General features: G+C 38.8%; 1 protein-coding gene across 3 annotated transcripts in view; it reads left to right on the top strand.

The window, feature by feature from the left end:
• Positions 1–24,415, top strand: part of GLIS3 (GLIS family zinc finger 3) — a 491,079-nt gene that overhangs the window by 174,356 nt on the left and 292,308 nt on the right. For all 3 annotated transcript variants that reach the window (XM_030919883.1, XM_030919882.1, XM_010389229.2), the window contains one exon: positions 4,954–6,070. In XM_030919883.1, the coding sequence (XP_030775743.1) occupies positions 5,138–6,070 (933 nt within the window). In that variant the 5' untranslated portion in view covers positions 4,954–5,137. The remainder of the gene's footprint in view (positions 1–4,953; positions 6,071–24,415) is intronic.

The following is a 24,415-nucleotide window of genomic DNA, read 5'->3' as shown; positions in this document are numbered from 1 at the left end:
AGTACCAAGCACTAAATGACAGTCATCCTGAATTCTATCTGCAGAGACAACCATGGGTGGAATTTTGATATACATCCTTCTAGCTATATTTAAACATATATAATAGACATAGGCTTTCCTTTCCACTAAATTGATCTAGTAATCTACATAGTTTTTAATTACCTTTTTCCAGTTAACAATTATAAGCTTTTATAATAAAAGCCTCTTTCAGCATCATATAATGGCTTCTTCCTGTCCAGGATTCCACTTTATAAAGAAAGTTTATAAATAAAATTATAATTTTAAAAATCAGTCTTTTGTTAGTTGGCACTTAGTTGTTTCCGATTCTTTAAATATTATAAATAATGCTTTAGTGGATCAGCTCTGTACATCTTCTGTTGCACAATTCTGATTATTAGAATAAATTCTTAAAAGTAAAATGTGTTAAAAGAGTTTTGAGGCTTTTTATACATATTCTCAAATTGTACTGCAGGAACTCACTAGCAATTTATAAACTAACCAGCAGTATAAGAGAGTGCCTGTTTTCTAAGACACCATTCATTAGTAGGTATTATTATTTTTAGGACTTTTGCTAGTTTAGAAACTTTGCCAGTTTGATCTGTAAAATGTTATTTTATCTTAATTTGCATTCTTGATTATTGACAATATTGAAGTTTTCATAAATAAATCTATGAAGTTTCATAGATTTATTGTCTGTTTGTATTTTTTCTTTTGACCTCCGTTGGGTATGGTTTTTGGGTGTGCTCATCTTGGGAAAAGCTCTTTTTCCTTAGCTTTGTTGGATTCTATTTAATCCAATGATAAGAATCATGCCTTAATGTTGTATATTTGCCTAGATTAATTTTCCAACCATTTCTGATTACCTGTGCTTAATGATAAATGCAAACTATATCTTACCATCTTGAAGATCCAGGAGCCATTCTTGATTTAGGCATTGCCAAAACTCGAATACAGAGGTCATTGTATATATTTCCCCTAAAATGACAAGGCTGAGGTGCTGATATAATAACATCATACAGCAGTTTCATAGAGCAGTCTTAACAAACATTGAGTAGTAGAAAAGATCAGATGCTACCTGCATGGGTTTTGTAGCATACTTAGCTTTTCTAGTGTTTTCACATGCATCATAATCCTGCATTTTATGATTAAATATTCATAAGCTACCTGCAAATATTTCTGTTTAAGACCCAATGGAACCAGGACACAGAAAGTCCAGGTGCTTAGCTTGTCAGTGACAAAGTTCAGCCATCACAGAATGTCATTCCAGATCCAAAAGGGCACTGTTTTTAGATTTTTATTTCCTAAATCAGAAATTATTGGGGATGGTTTCCTTTGAGAGTATATCCACAAAGGTGAGAGAAGGCTAAGGGGGCTGAGGATGCACTCCAGGCTCTCTGTAAATTGTAACAGTTTATAAAGCCATCCTGTCTTTAAATACAGTACTAATTCTTTTGGGGGATTTGCTGAGGCACATAGACACAAATTTCCAGATAGACTACGACTGGCCATCTTTTTCATGATCTACATATATAGGAAATATATCTTTTCTTTTGAGGAATTCTCCATGTGATCTATTAGAACTTATTTTGAGCTTGGCATTGAAGCAAACATCTAACATGGTCATCAGGCCTCTCATGCTCTTATGGCCCCATACAAGTTACTGAGTTCTTACTTGACCAGCCACCCTAATCATTTTTGCTGATGGTTTCTGAGTTTTCCTATTAGTTTTATTTTGTTCAAGATCTGTCTCCTTTCCTTTTACATATAGTTCCAAATTAACCAATCACCAGAAGTAATATCATTAGGATCAAATGAGCATATGGAAATGGAGATTGCTCTCAAATGATGATACAGCTGTCACTTTCTTTGCCGTGGGCCTGGTGTGGGTAGCAGCAGGAGTTAGAGGCGAGAACCCTTTGGAACCATTCACATTCATTCAATATATTATTGCAGAAAGAACAGAAAATTTGGGTGCCCATCGTAGCTTGTGTGACTTTAAGCCTGTTATACCAGGTCTTTCAATTAAGCAGAGCACTGTGGGTCACATGTGGGGTACAATGTAAAGAAAACAACAGAGAATGTGTATCATCCAGTAGGTCACTGCCTATCAAGCACAGCTTCACTTGTATTTCTGTAAGAACTTTGGGGTGTATGTTTGTATGTATGTATGTATGTATGTATGTGTGTGTGTGTTACTGGGAGAAATTTCCCAAACCCTGTTTTATTCTTTGTAAAATAAAAGTTATTTTTAAAATCCAGTTTACTTACCTGACAGGTTGTATCAAATGAGATCATATATAGAGAAAACGCTTTGTGAGTGCTATAAATAATGTTCCATTGTCATTATATTATTTATTTACTTTCCTAATCAACAGTTTTTTGACTATTTAGTATGTATCTAACATTCTAGTAGGCACTGGGAAGATAAAAACGATCCCTTCTGTTAAAAAGACTTTGAAATTTATTGAAGAATATAACACCCACAGATGCCTGAAGTTAGCTACATTTAAGACATGTTGCAGACAGTATATAACTTCTTTGGGAAGAGAACTCTCACTGGGAGCTAGTGTATTGGGGAGAGATGTCAAGGATTAGAGCTTTGAAAGATTAAAAGATGTGAGTAATCACACAGGAGGGAGACTGGCTGCTAGGCAAAGGCCATTTGGGGGAAGTTTTGTTCTTATTAGGTGTTTGAGATAGAAGAGAGTTCTCTGTTCATATTAATACTTTAATGAATAGAATATAGAATTTGCTTTCTGAAAAATATATGATAATTGTCTTAGAAAACTCAGATGTCCAAGAAGTTATAGAATGTGCCTGCATGGCTTTATGCTCAGATTTAAATTGAGCCATATTTAGGTATAATTTGAGAGAAATGAGAATCATCTCTCAACAATGGAGCAAATGAACGTTTCACTATAGGCTGCCCTGAAACCAAATAATACAATTTTATAAGCAAAGTATATATAGGTGGATAACATACTTCTGTCTGTTAGTCATGACTTAACAATCTAATATGCTCCAGTATGACAGTGACAGGCAATTGTAGCACCTGAGAATGTGCATCCATTCAGGCATGTAGCTCTGCCAAAGCTCTGGTTCTTTATGTTCTATGAACCTTCTCAACCTCCGGGTGTAAAGCAGTCAGTTGTCTCTGCCTTATATATGACAGGACTACTAATTTAGTTTGGGTCCGAAAGCAATTCCTGGATCTTGCTGGGGAAGAGACCAAAAGGCCCCTTGACATCCAATCACCAGGATCCTTCAGCTGAGCTCTGCAGGAAGAGCCACATGCTGCAAGTATGCTGGGAAAGTAATTGAAAAGTGTCCTTGGGGAATTAAAAACTAGATGATTCCAAAACCACTTTGGAGCTTGCAAAAAGACTACAACCTGAATTTAAGGATATGGATCAAGAGGAAAATCTATGTCAAGGGCAACTGGATGTAAATTCCTGCTGTGTTTGTCATTGGTAAACATCACTTCACTTGATGGTAACATCTCGTTGATCATGGTGTTATCACCTTGTACTGTGCATTTTGGAGCTGAGATGTTTTTCTTGCTAATATCACATGCTTATACAAAATGGTGTTTGTGGCTTCCATTTTGTGATGGAGTAAGATGAACAGGTGGGATGAAAATGCTTCTCTTTTCCCTCAGTTCCTTTGCGACAGGTTGATGTTTAACAGCTGGAAATAATGTGTTCGTTTTGAGAAGACACACGTTTTATATAATGTTTTGTTGTGATTAACTTTTTTGTTAGAAAAAAAGATCTCAGTAGAAAGTCAATGCAGGTACATATAATAAGCCAGGTTCTTCTGATATATACCATGTCTTGGTCAAGAAATACAGTGTGTTATGTCTTGCCTCTGTGGCAAATTTTCATCCAAGGGACATATCTTTTCTCCTTAATTATTTTCACACTTGATATTAGCCAAAAGATTGAGAAGTGATTTTTATTTTCAAGGCAACAATGTCACAGTAAAACAAAATGAATTTTAAAGTGACCAGAGCTACATTATGAACCATTTTGATATGCAGATAATATATTGTGAGACATAGGGTGTGTTTTTTAAAGGGTAAGAAGAATAGGAGAGGAATTGTTGCAAAAGTGAGCTACAGAAAGTGAATGATCTGCTCTTGGCCCAAAGCTGCTTGGATTTAAGGACGAGAGTTCACAGAAAACCCAGCTAGCAAGTGTGATTAAATCTTGCATGGCTCCAATGCATTAATTCCAGATATGACTTGTTATCAGTTACTCCTTTATATATTATAGCTGCTTTTTATATTTTTTTCCTTTCCTGGGGTGATTTGATGTGACTAAGTACTGGCAATGTGAATTACTATCTTTTAAAAAATCAGGATAATTCCTTAATATCAGTGAAACTAAATTGTGAAATTATTAAGTCCCCTGGACAACCCTTTGACTTTGAAGGTTTGCTTTTTTTCAAATAAAGCATGAGTTTATATGTTGCTTTCCCAAATGGATTTTACTTGAAGCCTGGGATTCTATTTAGATTTGTATTGCCTGAAAAGCCTGTCATAACATGCTGCACACAGTAGGTGCTTAACAAGTACTTATTTGGTTGGCTTTAACAGGTATCAGTAATTTTTCCCAGGTCTCTAATTTTTCCCCCATATTGAAAAAGTTATTTAAAAATAAAGCAAGGACTATTTATTACTAAAGTATTAAGATTATTTATAACAATAGATCTTTTGTTACATTATTTCAGTGAGCATTAGGTTTTATTGTTCTTCTTGGTAAGATGTTATTTACCTGGAACTAGAAGCCTTGGATTTTATCTTAGCCCAAGAATGTGTGTTTAGCACAGAACGTAATTAGGGGAAATACTTAAGGGATTGTCAATGCAGTGTTCTTTTAGCTCTTAAGCAATCCATATCCTGCTAAAATGTTTATCTTTTTTTTTTTCCTTCCCTTCTGGCTGCTGTTCCAGGTCCCTTATTTCGCGTGAGTCTTTGGCGTCCACGACTTTGAGTCTGACAGAAAGTCAGTCGGCCTCCAGCGTGAAGCAGGAGTGGTCTCACGGCTACAGGGCCCTCCCTTCGCTTTCCGCCAACCACAGCTCTCAGAATGGCATTGATCTAGGGGACCTCCTTAGCCTTCCTCCCGGGACATCCATGTCCAGCAATAGTGTCTCTAACTCATTGCCATCCTACCTTTTTGGCATGGAAAATAGCCACTCTCCTTACCCTAGTCCTCGGCACTCATCCACCAGGTCCCACTCGGCGCGCTCTAAGAAGAGAGCACTGTCCTTGTCCCCGCTGTCGGATGGCATCGGGATAGATTTCAATACCATCATCCGCACGTCGCCCACGTCCTTGGTGGCCTACATCAACGGGTCGAGGGCTTCCCCGGCCAACATGTCCCCACAGCCAGAGGTCTACGGGCATTTCCTGGGCGTGCGCGGCAGCTGCATTCCCCAGCCGTGCCCGGTGCCCAGCAGCCAGAAGGGCGTGCTGGTGACCCCTGGAGGCCTGGCGCTGCCGGCCTACGGCGAGGACGGGGCCCTGGAGTACGACCGCATGCAACAGCTGGAGCACGGGGGCCTCCAGCCAGGCCTGGTCAACAACATGGTGGTGCAGCACGGCCTGCCGGGCCGCGACAGCCAGCCGGCCGGCCTGTTCAAGACGGAACGCCTAGAGGAGTTCCCGGGCAGCACCCTAGACCTGCCCCCCGCGCCTCCTCTCCCTCCTCTGCCGCCTCCCCAAGGTCCCCCACCCCCTTACCATGCCCACCCGCACCTTCATCACCCGGAGCTCGGGCCCCACGCCCAGCAGCTGGCCTTGCCCCAGGCCGCCCTGGACGACGACGGGGAGATGGACGACGTCGGGGGCAAGCATTGCTGCCGCTGGATCGACTGCAGCGCCCTGTACGACCAGCAGGAGGAGCTCGTGCGGCACATTGAGAAGGTCCACATCGACCAGCGCAAAGGGGAGGACTTCGCTTGCTTCTGGGCAGGTTGCCCTCGAAGATACAAGCCCTTCAACGCCCGCTATAAACTGCTGATCCACATGAGAGTCCACTCCGGGGAGAAGCCCAACAAGTGTACGGTGAGTTTCCGAAGCGCAAGAGGTGACCTCTCTTGAAGGCCCGGCTTACTTTGCATACGTGTGTTTTTTCCCAACTCGGCCCATGGGACAGAGGACCTTTGCTTCTTGTATGGAGTTTGCATGCGTGGTGGTCTAGGTATCCATGAGATGGGGTTCCTCTTCAGCTTGAGGAAGGGGAAGGTTTATTCCATGATTAGTGGCTTTCCATTTCTATATTTCCTCCTGCAAAGGTACATGATCCATCCCAGCAGGTGATCAGTCTGCCACACTGTGTAAAATCTTGGAAAGGAGATGTCAGACAGGTACCAACTATGAATTTCCTTAATGTGGATGGATGTGCAAGAGCAGAAGGACACAGATTGCACATCAGCAAGCTTTAGTTCTTTTCCAAAGCAAATATTCAGTGACTTTTCCTTCCCTCCAATAACCGGCTAGAACTGGGATGGGGAGAAGAGTGGTTTTGGTATTTGAAAAGGAACTCACCATTTAGCAACTTGGCTGGTAAAAGTGTTCTGGCATGCATCCACATGCCTGCACTCTGTACCTTCCAGGGTTGAGAGACTAGCTAATGATTTATAGTCAGTATAAAATCACCCAGGGGATACACAGGAGCAGAATCTTGCAGGATCTTGACTAATTTTAAGAGGCAATTTTGTAGAGCGGTATGAGGAGAAAGAGCAGGGAAGCCTTTGGTGCTGAGGGAAGTGGGCCTGATGTCTCTTTCTTCCTTGCCTCTGCCGTTCACAACATCCATCCTGGAACTCTCTCTGTTTCTTGGCAAAATGTACTATTTTTGAATAATATGATTCTTAAATGATTTCACAACAATTTCACACCTCACAGAAACCCTCAGGGTTTATAAGCAGGGCATCACCCTTGGGATCATGGGATGGCTTTGCACAATCTCGGACAGCTCACTTAAGTCTTGGAAAAAGAAGAACATATGTTTTATATTAGTTTAGATGGACAGAAATATTTCATTTAGAGTTAAAGTCTAAGATTTCTATGTATTCCCTGGATATTGAGTATGGTGCAGGTCACTAAATATGTGAAATATATAAATCAATTTGAACAGAAATTTATTTGTACTATGGTTCCCCAGCCCAAGTTCCTTCTTTCTGTAGTATGTCAGTGATGAAAAAGAATCTGGACTATGTGTATGTTTGATTATAGATTGGCCAAGGTTTCTGATTCATGTAAAAGCAAACCAAACAGGTGATAGCTATAATGCAAGTATTCAAAGTACTTTTTCACTGAGCAGTAGGTATTTTTGAAAGAGTTTTAAGAATTTCCTGTGGAATGGAATTGCATTTCTTGTCACTACATTATGCACCACATTGTGATTTTTCTCAAGGAAAACCTGAAGCTGATACCTTGCGAGAATGCCAGGTTATATGAGTGAAAAGAATAATTGCTTTCCAGACAGCAAAACCTTACTCTGTCACTAGGGTTCTGCATTAAAAATGGCAGAAAGAGACAAGCAATTGAAGGCAAATCCATTTACTCTGGAACACACCGGCCTATTGCAGGCAGGAAAGACATTCAGCCTCTGAAGGAAAACAGTCCAACCTTTTAGTTCTGACTAATCCTGGCTGAAAATAGTTTACTGGATTTGGCTTTACTGAAATAAACATAAAGGCTCGAATTATCCAGAAAAATATTTTTTGCATTGCAAAATTAATTTTTGTGCAATAGGATTTCCCCATTTTCCTACTGTTCCCAGGCTTTGCAAAGACATATAACTTTATAAAGTTGACTTTTGCTGAAGTGCATGATGAACATCAAAAATAGAAATAGTTCAGTGAAATAATAAGCTGATAGGTTAATGTTTGCAGGCTTATGCATAGCTTCTCATTGTATTGTTAAGGATGTATGGGAGATAATTTCTCTACCTCTGATCTGCCCACTCCCCACTTCTAGATGGAATCTTTATAAAATTCAGATTGGTGATTTAACAGTGTATTGAATCTAGGACCACAAAGCATTTATTTACACATGTAATAGTGCAAATAATAAACAGGGTTTCTTAGGAGCTGACTAATGCTGCAATTCTAGTTCTGGGGCTATATATTTTTAGCAGGAAGCCTTCATTTTCTTCTAAAACATACATATTATGGGCGGTATGTCTTCTGAAAACTGTTATGTTGCTACATGTCATCTGCTTGATTTGTAGGGTGATAGCCAACTGGCAGCAATTAATTTTGCTGTGAAAATTTAGCAGTCTTCTTAAGTTGTAACCCAAGGATAGAATACCCTGGTTTTAAAAGTAGATATACACCTGGAAAAAATGTATTTTTCTGCCTTTTGCAAAACACGTATTTGTAGTCTTGGAGTCCAGACACATACAACTGTTACAACTAAAATGTTTCATCTCCTACTGATTTAAAATCTGATGGTAGTTGACTCAAAGCTCAAGATCTTTGCCAAGTAAAATGGCCACATTCTTCTTTTGCAGATGTGAAGTGATCTTTGGTTTTTGTGGCTTGTCATACACTGCAGGGCTAGGAGCAGTCTAAATTGTAAGACCCAGGCCATTTTTTGTTTTACGTATGTTTAACTGCTATTTTCTGTGTATTATAGTTAGAGTTAGTCATTTTCACTTGCTTAGCTTATTGACCCAAGAAAGAAATGATGACCACATTGTGTTTGGTGACCATGACTACAAGCAGCACAAAGAGCTTCTGGAAGTTATGGTAAAATAGGGGTGTGTGAGAGGGCTAACTCAGTGATGGCTTGCTTACAGTAAACGGCTGCCACTGGTATCCTCCCTCATGCCGAATTCCGTGTCATGCATGAGAGAACACATTCTCAGAATCTCTGACCATGACTCCCTGGATTTATCAGAACCCTGGGATTCACATCATTCAGGATTCTGGGTGGCAGAACTGGGGGAGGGCTGTGAATGTATTATTTGGTTAACTTACTGGAAGAAGAGAATGGGTTCTTTTCCCTCCCCCCCCAACTCCACCCTTCTGTAGATCTCTTTCTTATTGCTTCTGTGGAAAACCCAACCAGCTGCTCTCTTTCCAGGCCTGGTCTCAACTGCAGACACATTCCCATCCAGTGGCAAAGGGCTTGAGAAGTAAAGGCTTCTGTAGACAGGCAGGCAGACCTCAGCTAGTCAGAAACCAGGATATGCCAATATTACATTTAAAAATACCTGACTCCATTCACTGCTATCTATTAACTATAGTAATTTCTAGGTGCTAAATCTCTCTATTTTGACGTTCCTGAGCTTAGACCAACTGCAACCTTGGTAAACCTCAGAATTATCAAATTATTTGAGCATTGTCAGCTATAACTATGGAATTCTATTAAGTTTTTCTGAGATGGTAAGGTCACAGGTCAGAACAAGTCATGGAGTCTCTGAATTTGTCCCTTTCCCAAATCCCTGTTTCATGTTCCTAAAAGGACAACATGAAGTGTAACCCCAAACCATAGATGTACACTAATCATCCCTAACAGTATCCATGGTAAATGGTTCCAATAGAGTGCACCCTGAGAATGTTTTTACTGTAGATCTTTTTGCTATTAAGTTGAAGAGCATGAGGTGGCTGGGTAACGTGCCCAGTGAGTGTGTTCTGAATGAGCTTAGGCATGCTCTGTCTGTTGGTGCTTCTCATGAGAAAGCCTGTCTGCCTATCTGGGGCAGAGTGAGTAGAGAGACACAGGGTTCTGTTGCTAGGATCAGAAACAGGGATGACTTGCCTTCACATGTGATTGAAAGCAGTTGTGCTAGCAGGTTAGGAAGTGCTGATAAGGGAATTAGGGGGAATGTGGGTCTCCACTTAAATTTTATTTTTCCTGGATGAATTTTATCCAATGGCAAAAAGGAATTTTTCAAAACTTTTACCCACCCACGGATTTTCATGAAAATGTCACTGACCAAAGACCAGTTTTGAATTTTGTATGAATTGACTCATTTCTCCACAGGCATTTTGCCTGGCAAAATCCAGAGTATTTGCTTTGGCTTGAATATTGGGCAGTGGTGCTTTTTAAGTAACATTGGATTATGATTTCAAGAAAATAAATACAGAGCTGGAACCATGTCCCCATTCCTCTTTTATGGCCTGATGTATGGGTTCACAGGCCAGCTTTGGCCTCGTAAGACATGTCTTGAGGAAATGTAAATTCATTGTAAGCTGTGGAAGAGCTTTTTCATATCCACTTTTATTTTGATAAGACTTGGTATTGATGTGGTCTATGACCAGAAGGACCTTAGGAAGATATCATCTAAGCATAATTCTTAATCCCCACTTCATAATCCTCATATTGGCAACAATGAATAAATTATCATAATACCAAGTATCAATAAGGGTATGGAGAAGTGGATATACTTTAACATTGTTGGAGAGAGTAAATTGGTATAACCACTTTGGAGATCAATTTGGTAATACCTAGTCATGTTGAAGATGAGTCTATCCAATAAAACTGTGTCAAGGTGCCTACCCTAGAGAAACTTTTGTATATAGTGGCAAGGAGACATGAAAAAAGGTGTTTATTGCTTTTGTTTCTCAAAAAAAGTGTAAATAACATAACTGTCCATAGATAAGTCAATAAACTGTGGCTTATTCCTAATGAAATATTATAAAGGAGTTTAAAATTAAAATACGCATACATATATTACATATATATCTATTAACATGGATACATTTCAAAGAACAATGTTGAGTGAAAAAAATATGTGTACAAGGGTGTATATGGTATTAATACAATTTATGTATATTTAAACACAAACTGGGCAATATTATACAACAGATAAATAATTATGTGATTAAACAGTAAAATCATGTGGGCAGGGTAATTAGTAACTTTAGGATAGTGGATACCTCTCAAAAGGAAAGAAATAGAAAGAGATGTGATGTGAGGATTTTACTTTCTCTTTTTTTCCAGAGAGAGAATTGAAACAGATATGGCAAAATATTGTTATTTTAACTTGATGGTGGTAATATAGGTGTCATAGGTGTCTGTTATAATATTTGGTATACTTTACTGCCTATTTGAACTATTTCATAGCTATAAGGATATATTTTTATCTAAAAATAAATGAAAGCCAATTACTATCACATTCCAATTGCTTCCCACCCATATCATTTTTTTTTAGATGAGAACAAAACCCAGAGAAATTGATTTTTCCAAGACTGTTGCGTTATTTAGCTGTTCCATACTTAGAGCTTCTGAGGCTGCAGTTCTTAACCCTGGCTGACACTGGAATCATCTGGGGAGTTTTACAAAGTACCCCTACCTGGGTCCCATCTTCAAAATTTGTGATGTAGTTGACCTGGGATGCAGCTTCCAAGGTGATTCTAATGAGCGCTCAAGGTTGAGAACCAGTATTGTAAAAGTTTTCCAGTTCTGACATTAGTGCTAGATAAATAAAAGCCTACCCTGTTACTTCTGTTAAGATGCAAGGATGCAGTGTTTAGTAGAGAGTACATGTCTACTTATTCTCAATGGCCTGACAGTAATCTCTACATTATTATCAATGGCCTGACAATGATTAGGGTAGTTTAATGTTCTCTTGTAATAAAATTCAGAGACAAGATAAGATATTAGAGTGATTGGTAGTGTCAGAAGGCTTTCAACTGAGTGTCCATTTCACGTTCAGAGTCTCTTTCTTTACAATTATTAGTCAAAGTTTGGGAGGAGTCTTGCACTGAACCATGTATACATTGTCGCCACCTCCTTGCCTCCTTCATTTAGCAGTGGAGCTGACAAATTTGTCACACTGTTCCCATTTTTAAAAGTAAGATAGAGTATTCTCTCTTCCAAACACAATGCAGACTTTCAGCTTTTAATAGAAAATGATCTTCAAAACACTTTTGCTACTATGGACATTTCTGAAGAGTTGGTAAATTACCAAAATATTGAATTTTCTCTTTTATCAAATCTGCCTGATGTGATTAAATAAATAAAATTAACATTAATATCCTCTTTGTCTCTTGAGGCTGAAACACCACCAGTGAACATCTGGTAAAGATCAGAGTGAGTATAGCTTCCAAGTCATATCCCACAAGGCATCGGTCTGTCAGATATTAAAAGCAAACTCCATGATTTAAAAAATAAAACCAAGTCTTAAGATTTCTTTCCCAGCAATTTTATGTAAGAGATACAAACATATTTATCTATGTAAGCACATGTTCAACATACTGTAGACACATATATGTCACCATAAATTACAAATCCCTTAGTGTAGGTAAAAACGAAACCACAGAAATCCTCATTAGATGGGGCATTGACCACAGTCTATAAGGCATCTGTCAAATCGGATTTCATATCCCAAAACACAGTTTAGAAATCTGCCATTTGGTTAAAGGTTTAATTTGGTTTCCCTTTAGAAAGCATTTAATTCAGTTTACCTGGGGAACTGACCTTTCATGAACTTTGTCCTGAAAATAAATTCATAGCAGATTTGGGCAAACATTTCAAAGCTAATCGTGGTTTATGTTTCTTTGCCCTGTGATTCTAGGATTAATGAAAAACAATAGATAATGAGAGCAACCCTAAGAGGTTAAATATTTGAGGCTTTATCCTCATTAAACAAAATCATTAACTACATGATGGTTAATGTTCCTTTTAATTCATATTTGTTTTGTGATTTTTCTCTAATTTCATGCCTTCAAATAATGTCTTTAAAATTAGAAAGAATTATGTAAATCTTTTCATAAATGATCTGATTAAGGGAATGTATGTCGAACCTTTGGAGATTTGTTCATATATAGATTCTAAAATACGTTTTTCTCAGTTCTTTCCGACTGCACCAGTGTGGAAAATTAGTTTGGCAATATATTAGAAACACCCTTTGTGACCTTTGGAGTATTTCTTGATTGCCTTTTCTTTGAGTGGTTGTGTTGTCATTTTTGGGTCCAGATAGAATTTGAATGTGTAGAGTGAAAGATCAAACACATTTCTTTTTCCAAAAAGAAGAGGTCATCTGATTCTCTTTGATCTTTCAGAAATGTTTTCTTCAAGTTCTGAGTAGAATGATTTGGAAAAGAATGTTTATATTTTTTTCCAGACAAATTTATTAGTTTCTACTGTAATTGCTGAGTCAGGGCTTCTAAGTAAGCTATCAATACGACAATGCTTGTTGTAACCCTGGACAGTGGATCTGTGGTTGGTTAACCCAGAGCCTGCATAGGGAAGACTTGATTTTATGTCTACTCTAACTCTGGGAAGCCTGTGTCCTTCATCCAGAAGGGAGACCAATCTGTCTAATAGGTGTCATCACTCATATAGGAGGTTGGTGTAGATAGGAATTTGGTGAGAAAGTAGAATGAAACCTGTGTGTTTTTATTTTGCAGCACAGTATTTATTTTCCTTTTCTTGGGCCACAGGTACAGAGCTTGAGTAGGGAGAATGCTTAATTTGTTAGAAGGAGAATTTTGAATAATTTTTTAAATGATTAGTTTAAAAAGTTGTTGAGAAATTAGAACATGATATGACTAGCTTCTGGGCAGGCAGGAGCAATATGCTTGGGTAAATATATACCGTAATGCTCTAAAATTAGGGTGAGCATATACTTTATTTTTCAAATCAGCACACTTTTGAGAGTGAAAGTGGGTTTGTCTCACTGGAACATCAGTCTAAATCAGGATTGTCCTGAAAAAAAATTAGGGTATATAGTTACCTTACCCAAATAGTATGTGTCCTGATGTGTTCACTCATTGTGTGTTCATTCATTCATTTGATCACTGAGTGCAAACCATGTACCTTCTCTGGGGGGCACAGAAATAAATGAGACATTCCCTTTGGGAGCTCACAGTCTGTTGGGGTGACAATTGTGTAAACAGTAAAACAAGGGCTGTGATATATGGCTATGCAAACTTTTAATGGGAAAACTAGGTGACGAAGCTCCCAAGTATGCCTGTAGAGATTGGGCAGGCTTGTTAGAGGAGGTAACTGCATCCTGAAAGAAGACAGTAATTCTTACAGAGAAAGGAAAGGAGGCCATTTAAGTCTGCACATCGCTGTATGAAATAGCACAGGAGTATGAAAGAGCACAGAGGAAGAAACAATTCTCAAGTAGTTTGATGGTCCAAGACTAGGTAGTAGCGGAAGTGAGGCTGGAAGGAGTCATGAAGGACTTATACTACCAAATAGGGATCATTTTTAAGAATTGGAAACCTAGTTAATATAAATGCAAATGTAGTCAATAAAACATATCTTAGGAGGGTAGCATCACTGAGGTAGCAAGCACTGTGTTTCAGTGGATGTGAAATGAAACTTTGACTTCCCCAGGCCTTCTCCATTATCTCTTAAAGTTTATAGTTTAATTCCTCATTAAAACATATCCCTTGGCAGCTATCATATGAAACACACGTTTATCTTACGCCAAGTGATCAGCTAGGGAAATACGTCAATGTAGACTAGCATGAAAGCATTTTCTGTTGTGGACTTTAAAGAAAACAATTAAAAATCTGGGGAAGACTAGAGACCAGAGTTATTTGATCAATTATGTAGAATGATTAAGATGTGGACAGAGGCTGCATACATTATCCTAAGTATGAGTAGCTTTCCATTAGTTAAATATTTCCTTTTATAATCTGTAAAGAGAGTGAAGTATTGTACTGTTAAACAAAGGTTTGGACTGGTGCTCATTATGCTGAGTTTGTCAGCCTTTTCAAGATTTTTTTCCTTCACTGCTGAGATTTACTTTGGAATTTTTTTTTTCTGCTCAGACTGAATTAATACAGAACAGAGTGAAATGCTTGAGCTGTTTAGAGGAGAACAAATTAAATCAATTCCCATCAAAATGGCACCCGTTCCCAGTGACTCAGTCCTGAACACCATAGAACCCCATGTCTCTCTAGACTGGGGAAGGCAGCATGAAAGGAAGACTTGCCTTTTGTTACTTGAGCTTCTTTCTCTGGCAGCACGAGCCCTCCCCTGGGTTTGAGCCACCCAAGGTTGTAGAGTCATTTGCCTGTTGACCGGAGAGCACAGCCAAAGGCCCAGGTCAGTGGACTCAGACATTCAGAATGTTCTAGAGAGGGCATCTGATTGGTCCTGGATCCTTGCTTTTAAAATTTATGAGGCAGATTCTCAGGCTTCTCTCACCACACAATTTTCTTTTCTGTGTTTTAGAATGTTTGTTTGAAAGTGCTTTCATTTTTAAATAGGGGCCTGGGTATTGGGCCTGTTGCATGTGTTTTTGATGAGATACATTGTTACTGCTGACTCTCTTTTGTCACTCTCTTTCCCCATCCCTAGTCCCAGTGTCTAGTATGAAAATTGCCCCGAAGAGCAAATGGTGATTTATTAGCCAACAGAATGGATTTGGGGTTGAGAGAACAGTTGTAATGAAGCAAAAATGGAGGACTTGGCCTTAACCAAAATTCTGAAATAGAAATTTGTCTTTCATCTCATTTGTGGTGAACCCTACTGCCTTCTTCCCTCAGAGTTTCCATGCTGCTTCACAGGCCCCATGCCTTGCTCCTTATTTTCCTCTCCATTGAATTGAGGCTTGCTTTTGGGAAAGAACTGCGGGAAAGAGAAATTCATACATATAATGGTGAACAGCTGAGAAAAGATTCAGAGTGCTGGCTCTCCCAAGGGTATCTACATTTTAACGAGAAACAAAGTATTAAACCTCTTCCTTAGACCAAAAACTTGTTCAGTGAAATGGAGGTGAAAGAAAATGACTATGTTACACAAATTCTGAGCTACTATATTACTTTAATTCGCACTATCACCATCAGAGCTAAGTAATTTCTGGGATTTGAGATTCAGACTCTCTTCTTCCTACTACATATTCAAAGATCATTAATTATTCACCTTTGAATCCTACCCACAGCACGTGGCTCAATGATTAACCTACTGTAGACCTCAAATGTGCACACATGCACGCACGCGCGCACACACACACACACACACACACATTTGAAGCTAGGTGATGGATACATAGAGGTTTATTATTCTGTTATTTGCACTGTGTGAAGATTTGAAATTTCCCATAAAAAATTTAAAAATAAAGAAATAAAATGGTTTTGTGTGAATTCATAGGAAAGAAAAGAACAGTTTATTCTCTTTGGCTCCTCAGAAAATGATGCCAGCCACGTGTTTTCTTTAGGTAACCTGTGTTCTTACGATCTGAAAACAAATTAAGTTTTCCATTGCTCTTGATGGTCTCTGAGATCACTCTGCTTAGGAATGAGATGAAAGATACTCTTGGGCAGTAACATGATATTTAAAAAGGCAAATGATAAGAAGGGAGTACTATTGGAATACATTAAAATAATTTAACCCAAGTATCAGTGGCTTGCTATGATAGGAGTTTATTTCTTGTTTTTGTTCTAATGTGGCTAACTCTTTGTGATTGTATAGTGACTCGGGATGCTTCAATCTAATGGCTCTGCAATCTGAGTCTAGGGTAAGATGTTGAGGATTGTGGAGAGGTTTTAGGAGCCAGGCATGGAAGTGACAGGCTTGACTTTTCTTATCCCATTTGGTAGCACTCAGTCACATGACCTCAACTAACTGCAAAGACAGTTGGAAAGAGTGGTCTTCCTGTGTGTCTAGGAGGACACTTAAACACAGAGTATTGGTGAACACAGAGTATAGTATCTGCCACAAGGAACTAGAAGTGCCCTCTGCTTCTTCTCTGACTTACCCCTGTTTTCTATATCTCCTTGAAAAGAAAACACATTTCAATCTTGATCTTGGAGCTTTCTGTGAGTGGTGACCTGGTCTCATCAAAGAACTTTAAAGACCATTTATTTTTTTTTCTTTCCAGTGCTGGCTCCTATAACTTGCTTTTCAACTTATTAAATCTTTCCCAGCCCAACCATTTTTTTTTTCTTATTGACTCTCCAAGGATTCCATTGCCATACAATCACCACTGCTGGGGAAATGCTCCTTATCTCAAGTGGATTACTCATATTTTCCCACCTTGTCCAAATTGCATGTTCTTGGGGCACAGTTCCCCCCTGCTCGTCATCTTTCTAAGCCATGAGTATGTGTGATGTCTTATTGTCCCACAGGCACTTACCCTCAAGGGAGATCTGCTCATTATCAAGGGCAGGGTTATAAATGAATCACTGAGAGTTCTAGCATTGTGCACAGACATTTGGTGTGAAGGGCTATTTTACTAAGACCCTGAAACACAATACTCCCCATCTGTTCATAAAGTAGCTTATTTGATACACACAATGTGGTCATAAATGCTCTTCTATTCTCTGAATGCTTGCTTTTGGTCATGAACTGGCACACACTCAAGGAAAAAATGACAATGTGCCTCTATGGACACTTTTGGTCCATTTCCATAAATATATTCAAACAAAATGAAATTGCCTGGCTCTTTATAATATGTCCTTTAGTGTGTTTAAGCTTACAAAATTACCCCCAAGGATGACAAATTGTAAACATCATGCAATACCACAGCCCTGGGTTAAGGCCTGTCTCAGTGTTCTACCGACATTCGCCCTTCTTAGAAACGTTTAAAGTGTTTTAGGAAAATGAAGCTAGGCAAACAAGCTTATCGGGAGCGACAATAAAAAAAATCATTGATTCTAATTAGGAGGCGTCACGTATACAGAAACAAAGCTGCTTTTGTGCAATGAAAAGTGTTCCCTGAAGCACATGGAGTGCTTTCCAGTGGCTTTAGATAATCACGCTGACAAAGTTTCAGGGCCCTGACCTTTTGGCCCATCTCAAGTGATTCAGCAGCACTTGTCGAAACTTGTCTAAGGTGTTGGTGGAAGGTGTGCTGGGATACAAGTTGTTATAAAGGTGTGAAAGTGGGACAGGTGCCGTTTGTTTCTGAAAGCCCCAAACTGCATCATAAATTGAGGTAGGAAGAATTCAGGTTCTTGAGGCATGGATTGAGTTTATTGTAATTATCTCTAGTTGTCCCTCCCTGTAGCAAGTATTTCCCCAGCAGCCTAGTGCATTGACCCACTGCTGGTGAGGACTCCAGCTTCTTATGGCTTAGGTCACCCTGATCCTGTTCTTTTGTGTGTCCTGGGAAGACTAGCTTTAGATTGTGACTCTGGTTTTGTGCTGTGCCCATAGAATGAGGCTTTATGATGGAACCAGTCAAGAAAAGAGCTATATAATCTGAATAAGGGAGAAATCACTCTAATTGCTTGCTCTATTGAGATAGTAAATCAAAATAAACAACTGTGTCACTGTCACTTTTCATGAATTCAGAACCTCGGAAAAAATGAATGTCACTAGACCACAGAGTCAGGAAAATAGATCTTGGTAAATCAATGGGCAATTTAGTTTAAAATTAAGAGTACATATTGACCATTTGCAGTGTCAATGATTTATTTTCAAGGAGGAGTTTCATAAAAGGCACTTTTAGTTGCCTGATTATACATTTCCTCCAAAGATGGTTTGCTAATTACCATCAGTGAGTAATAGGGGTTGCCAAAAAGGAAAAAAAAGTCCATTGTGTTCCAAAGGAATGATGCTGCCAAGTGTCTTGACAGGCTCCTGCTGCACTTGTCAAACAGCTGTGCCTGGGAGTGAAATTATGAAGTTGGATTCTCACTTAGCCAAGATTAGAATAGGCTTAATTGAAGGTGTCTGCAATGGGGGACAATTTCAAATTCTTAAATACAGAATTCATGCATTTCTAAAAACCATTCTACTGACCATCTCTAAATCACTTTGTTTTGTCTCTGCCCTCATTTTCACTCAGATAGGAATGATACAAAATTTAAAAGAGGAAAGGAAATAAAAGAAAATTGTCTTTATATGGAAAAATTCTAAGGTTATTAACATCATTGTTTCATTTATAGATATTTTAGATCTTTAAATATTTGGCTTACATTTTAATACTGAGTTGTTCCTCTAATTATAGGTGTGCATTTTCTCTTGGTCTCCAGATGTGACTTTCAGGTGCAAAACAGCAAGTCCTCTGACAACTATCTCTATTTCACTCATTTAACTATTTATTAAGCAACTATTTCATGCCAGTCTCTCTTCTAAGCACTGAGGATACAGCAGGGAACAGATCAGACCCCTAACTCCCATCCTCCTGGAGCTTATACTCTGGAGGGGGAAGATAATAAATAATGCAGATACCTGGGGGAAGAAAGTTCCAGGCAGAGAGAATAGCAAATACAAAGGCCTCAAGGCAGGAGTGTTGGCCAATTGTGTTCTAGAAACATCAAGGAGTCCAGGGTGGATGGAGAGGCGTGAAGGGGAAGAAGAGAAGAGACGGTGACGGTGATGGAAAAATGGGGGCTAGATTGTTTAGGACCTTGGAGCCCACTGAAAGGATGCTTTTGAGTAGAGGAGTGATAGGGTCTGACTTATGTTTTAATAGAATCCCTAAATGCTGTGTGGAGAATAGATTGATGGGGAACAAGGAGCAGAAGTTGGAAGACCAAGCCTCTTAGGATTGGGAGCACTGTGGTAGCCTTCTGTCTGGTCTTTCTTCTTAATATCCAGTGGTAGAAGTTGGAATAGCTGGTTGGATTCTAGCTATATAAACATATGTAGCTAGACCTGAATTGAATACGAGGTGTAGAGACAGAAGTGTCAGAGGTGACTTTAAGGTCTGGTTCATGTACCTGGAAGGAGGCGGGTTATCTTTAACTGAGATAGGGATGATCGTAGGAGATTTAGGGAGGAAGCAGATAGGGTGATTTTGTACGTGTTAAGTTTGAGGAGCCTTTTAGACATTCAAATGGTGAATCTGGAGATCAGATGAGAAGTCTAGACTGATGCCATTTTTAGGACCACCTATTTCTAGATAACATTTAAAATTATGAGCCTGACTTACCTAATATAAAGTGAGATGAGAAGTAGAGTCATGACAACATTGGTGCCTACCTTGTATTCCATGGTTGAGGGGCAGGTTGGTGGAAGGTGAGAGGAGTAGAAGAACGAGTGAATTTCTCTTTACCAAACGCCTGAATACCATGTATCTCCTTCGTCCTGTGTTGTTGTGTTGCCCTGACCCCACCTTGGATGTATCAAGGAGAATTGCAAGGGGCCATTGAAAGCAACAAGGTGGAATGGAAGTGGTTGTTCCAATGAGCCTGCCATTGAAATCCCTGTGTTTATGCTTCCAGGCCAGAATACAGGCAAACAAAAAACAAGGGGGACTTCTTCCAAGAGAATATATTGATTTCCACCCTCATGGTCTTATGCTCTTAAAATTGGGGAGCATTAGCAACAGTATCCATACATCTTAGTTCCTACAGACCTCAACAGTATGTAAGTAAACACTCTGAGAAACAGTTATGTTAGTTCTACCATGCAGGTGACATGGTGATGACAGAGTCCAGGAACAGACAGGAAGACCTTTTGGTCAGTGTGTGTTGAGAGGATTCAAATAGCAATTGGTAGTTTTTTTCTGTTTTTCCAACAGTGAGATTCTAAGATTATATCTTTTAATAAGTTAATCTCTCAGTGAATTTGGTGGTATCTTGCCTTCCCTGAATGCATCTTCTTAGTTGCCTGGCTGACTTCTCCTTAGAGTGACTGCTCTGGTAATATCTCCATGGTGTTGATGAGAAACAACATGAAATGGCTACTGGCTGAAAGGTCTTATGGGTTGTACTCAGGTTCACATTCTAAATGTTCAAGGCTCATGTGCTGTTCTTGACCAGTGAAGCCTAATGAGTCTGTAAAAATAATTTTAATTTCAAGATCACACAACTATATTTCTTCTTACTATAGAAACAGCTAAATGAAAAACCTTTTGTGTACTATGTGTTGAATTTGTTTACTGTGATTATGATAGCTAGGGAACAAAACTTTGTGTTTTAACTTTTGGAAAATTTTATGATGTTCATGTCTATGGCTTATAAACAGCAATAAAACTTCATTGGCTCCAGTGGGATGCCTCTTTTATTTGACCGGAGTGTTATGTCATGTCCAAACACAGAGAAAGGATAGCGATTTTTTTTTCATTTTACATGTATTTGTCCTTTCTATTGTGTCCTATCTTTCCAACACCTCCTTATTCCTCTGTCTTTTCCTTCTATGTAAAGCTCTTAAGGATGACATAGAAAAGAAAATGGAGTTTGCAATAGTGCTTGAAAGGCTTATGTGTGTGTGTTTGTTTGTGTGTGTTTTCCATCCAGTGACTATGAAAAAAAGCATATTGGGTGCTTAAAAGCAGTGACATTTAGTATTTAAGACTATGTCTGAGGGACTAGAGATTTATTTGAGGACTGTCTTATATTCTCTAGTGAGATATACTATCCTACTAGTTAGGGCAATGCTTTGTAAGCTCAACACTATTGACATTTTGGACATTTGGACTGGGTTTTTTTTGATGAAGGGCTCTGTTGGGTATTGTCGGTTGTTTAGCTGCATCCCGGGCCTCTAACTACCAGATGCCACTACTTCTGTACCCTCAGTAGTGACAAACATGTCTTCAGGCATTGCTGTATGTCTCCTGTGGGAAAAAACTGCCCCTGGTTGAGAACCACTGGGTGACAGGAATGAGAATTTATATGCCTTATTTATTGTAGAGACAGGGCTGTTATTCTGAGATTTCAATCAGTGCCTGAAATACAGATACTTGGCTTAAGAAACAACTTCGCTTAGCCGCTTCCCTAGCCTCACAAGGACCCCAGCTATGACCTGTGAAGCTTCTGATGGCTAGTTGATGGGGGAAGTAATCTTTTATGCTTCCAGAATTATAGCAGGAAGGAATGTGAACTGTTCCAAGTACTTAGTTGACACTGAGGTTTTCTTATAGAAATACTGATATAAATGGAGAATTGTCTTAGAATAATTGTTGTGTCTAGAATTTATCTTCTTCTGGTGGAGAAACCCTGGGGCAGAAATAGTGCGTATTTTAAGCCAGATTTCTAGGCTTAGATGGAGAATAATCCTTATAAATGATCAATTGCTCATCCATTTCAACATTGATATTAAAACAGTAATATACTGAAAATATACAGAAAATTCGTGGTTTAAGTTTGCAGTTTTACAGCATCTGTGTCCTTGGATGCTCTGCCACTTTGTTCTAGAAGTGAAACCTAGTTCATTCTTCTGATTGGAATAAGTTGTGGAAAGGGTGCGCTTTTGGTGCAAGGTGGCATGAGATATAGTGACTCATTAACAGGAAAGAGTTATCTTTCCATCATGACCCAACTTTGATAAGAAAAGCCAAAAAGAAGCTTGAGATCTACAACTGTGTCAAGCCGGCAGTGCTTATAAGATTAAACTTTTTTTTTGAAACCAGCTAATTGGAAACAGTTTAAAAACAAACAGCTTTCTGAATCTTAATCAGGTAAATAGTAGGTATAATTATTGGTAGTTACATGCATTACCCTAGAAAAATAATTTCTAAATTATAAGATTGTTTAGCTAACGTGTTCCACCCAGGAGACTTGAATCTAGACTGAGTTTGGGGATATTTTATTTAGAACAACTAGTAGCAATAATCGGCACTGACAAATGATAACAGCTTTATATGGTTTATACAGAATAACAAATATCCCACTATGCTCATGAAAGAACAAGAATTAAGTAAGAGCAGCTGCATTTCAACATTTACATTGGACCCCAGAGAGAAAAGAGTTTCATAGTTTGAGACAGACTATAGGGAAGCTGTACTATACCCCAGATAGTAACATCTTCCATTGAAGTCAAGTTTACAAAGCACTGTCCCATACGTAATCTCACTGGACTCTCACAGTAATCCTTTGCAGTAGAAAAGATGGTTGCAATTTTTATTTCCATTTTAAGGCGAGGAAACAGCTCAAGTGATTTTATGTAAGGTTACACACCAGTACGTACTGGGTTGTGAACCAGGACGCAGGGTTGTTGGGTTCCTTGGTCAGTACTTTTTTCTGTTCCACCACAGCCTTCCATGAAGTTGCTGTGATTTATGTTTCCTTCATTTGATACTCTGTTGTTTTGCAGGGCCCCCATCCCAGTTCCTTCCTCCATTCCCACCAGGGGTGGCTATTACATTACGTAACTCCAGTGGTGCCATTTATTTTATGTGTTCCTTGATATTGTACAATGTTCCAGGAGGGGTGCCATGCACATAGATTACATAGAATCCCATCTGTGGGGGTAGTTTCTACCCCAGTGTTAGTTAAAACTGTAGAGTGGTAGCACAGATGAGTAAAATGGCTTTCTATACTTGGGAGACTTACAAGAATTAGTTTTTTTCCTTTGTCCCCCACCTCAATATTAGACCACTTAGAACACTAAATAATTCTATAATACTACTTGTAAAAACAGCCAACTGAGTCCTGCTAAATTAAAAAGAAAGGGACACCACGGGTTTATTCCTTTGGTTAAAAAAAGGCCTCAGAATTTGACACAGAATCGTTTGATCCTGTTTAAGATTATGTAATTTTGTTCTTTTGAATTTGGTTCTTCTAGAAAATGTATGGTTTTACTTAATACAAGAAACTGTACATCTCTCAATCATATTTTCAAGAAGTATGAGAAGTGAGCTTTTTTCCCCTTTGTTTTCCCTGATTATCCAGGTGTCTTTTATCCTATGTTATTGTACACCCCCATTTAAAAAATACAAATACTCTCTCTCATGTTTCCAGAAGTTATTTGTCTTCTTTCCTTGGGACTAAAATGCATGTAAGGGTGTAAGGTTAATGACTAGGATAGTGTGTGGCTTCACAGTTCAGCCCTGGCAGGGAGCAGGGCCAATTATGATGGAAGGGAAATGACTTCCCAGTGTAAACCTCGTACCTGCATACTACACCACCTGTTCTGGTTTCTGTTCTAGGAACTCTTTTACCAATATATAACAGAAAGAAAACTATGTCAGATTGAGAATACCATGACCTTTTATTGTTACACAATTTTACGTTTCAAAACATTCTTCTATAGTATGTGTCATTTTATTCTTACAAAATCCAGTATGGGAGGCAGAATGGGTGGTCTAATTGTTTCCAGTTTACAGGCTGGGAAACTCAGAGTCAGAGAAATTACATGAGAGAATTGCCCAAGTTAAAAAATTATTTAACAGATGACAAAATCTTTATGTTATGATGTAAATCTTTTCATTTTCACCCAAAATAATATTAGGAATTTGAAGGTGAAAACAAATCTTAATCAATTTAAATTCTCTGTGGAATGAGGTGAGGTATGAGTACAATGCAGACATTTTAAAATATATTTCTCTTCCTACTTAATATGCAACTTATTGTATCCTGCAAAGCAGGAACCAATAGAAATTAGGTTTGGAAGGGACTTAGAATCAAACCCCATTTTGGAGGAGGACTTTGTTATGAGTTGAATTACATTCCCCTAAAAGAGGTATGTTGAAGTCATCGCCCCAGTACCTCAGAATGTGATTTTACATGAAAACATGGTCTTTACAGAGGGAATCAAGTTGAAATGCATTCATTAGGGCAGGCCCTAGTTCAGTGCAACTGGTGTTCTTATAAAAAGAGA

This window comes from Rhinopithecus roxellana, chromosome 16 (assembly GCF_007565055.1).
Source record: "Rhinopithecus roxellana isolate Shanxi Qingling chromosome 16, ASM756505v1, whole genome shotgun sequence".
NCBI lineage: Eukaryota > Metazoa > Chordata > Mammalia > Primates > Cercopithecidae > Rhinopithecus > Rhinopithecus roxellana.
The sequence above is the reverse complement of the archived record's forward strand: the minus strand, read 5'-3'. Positions and strand labels throughout refer to the sequence as shown.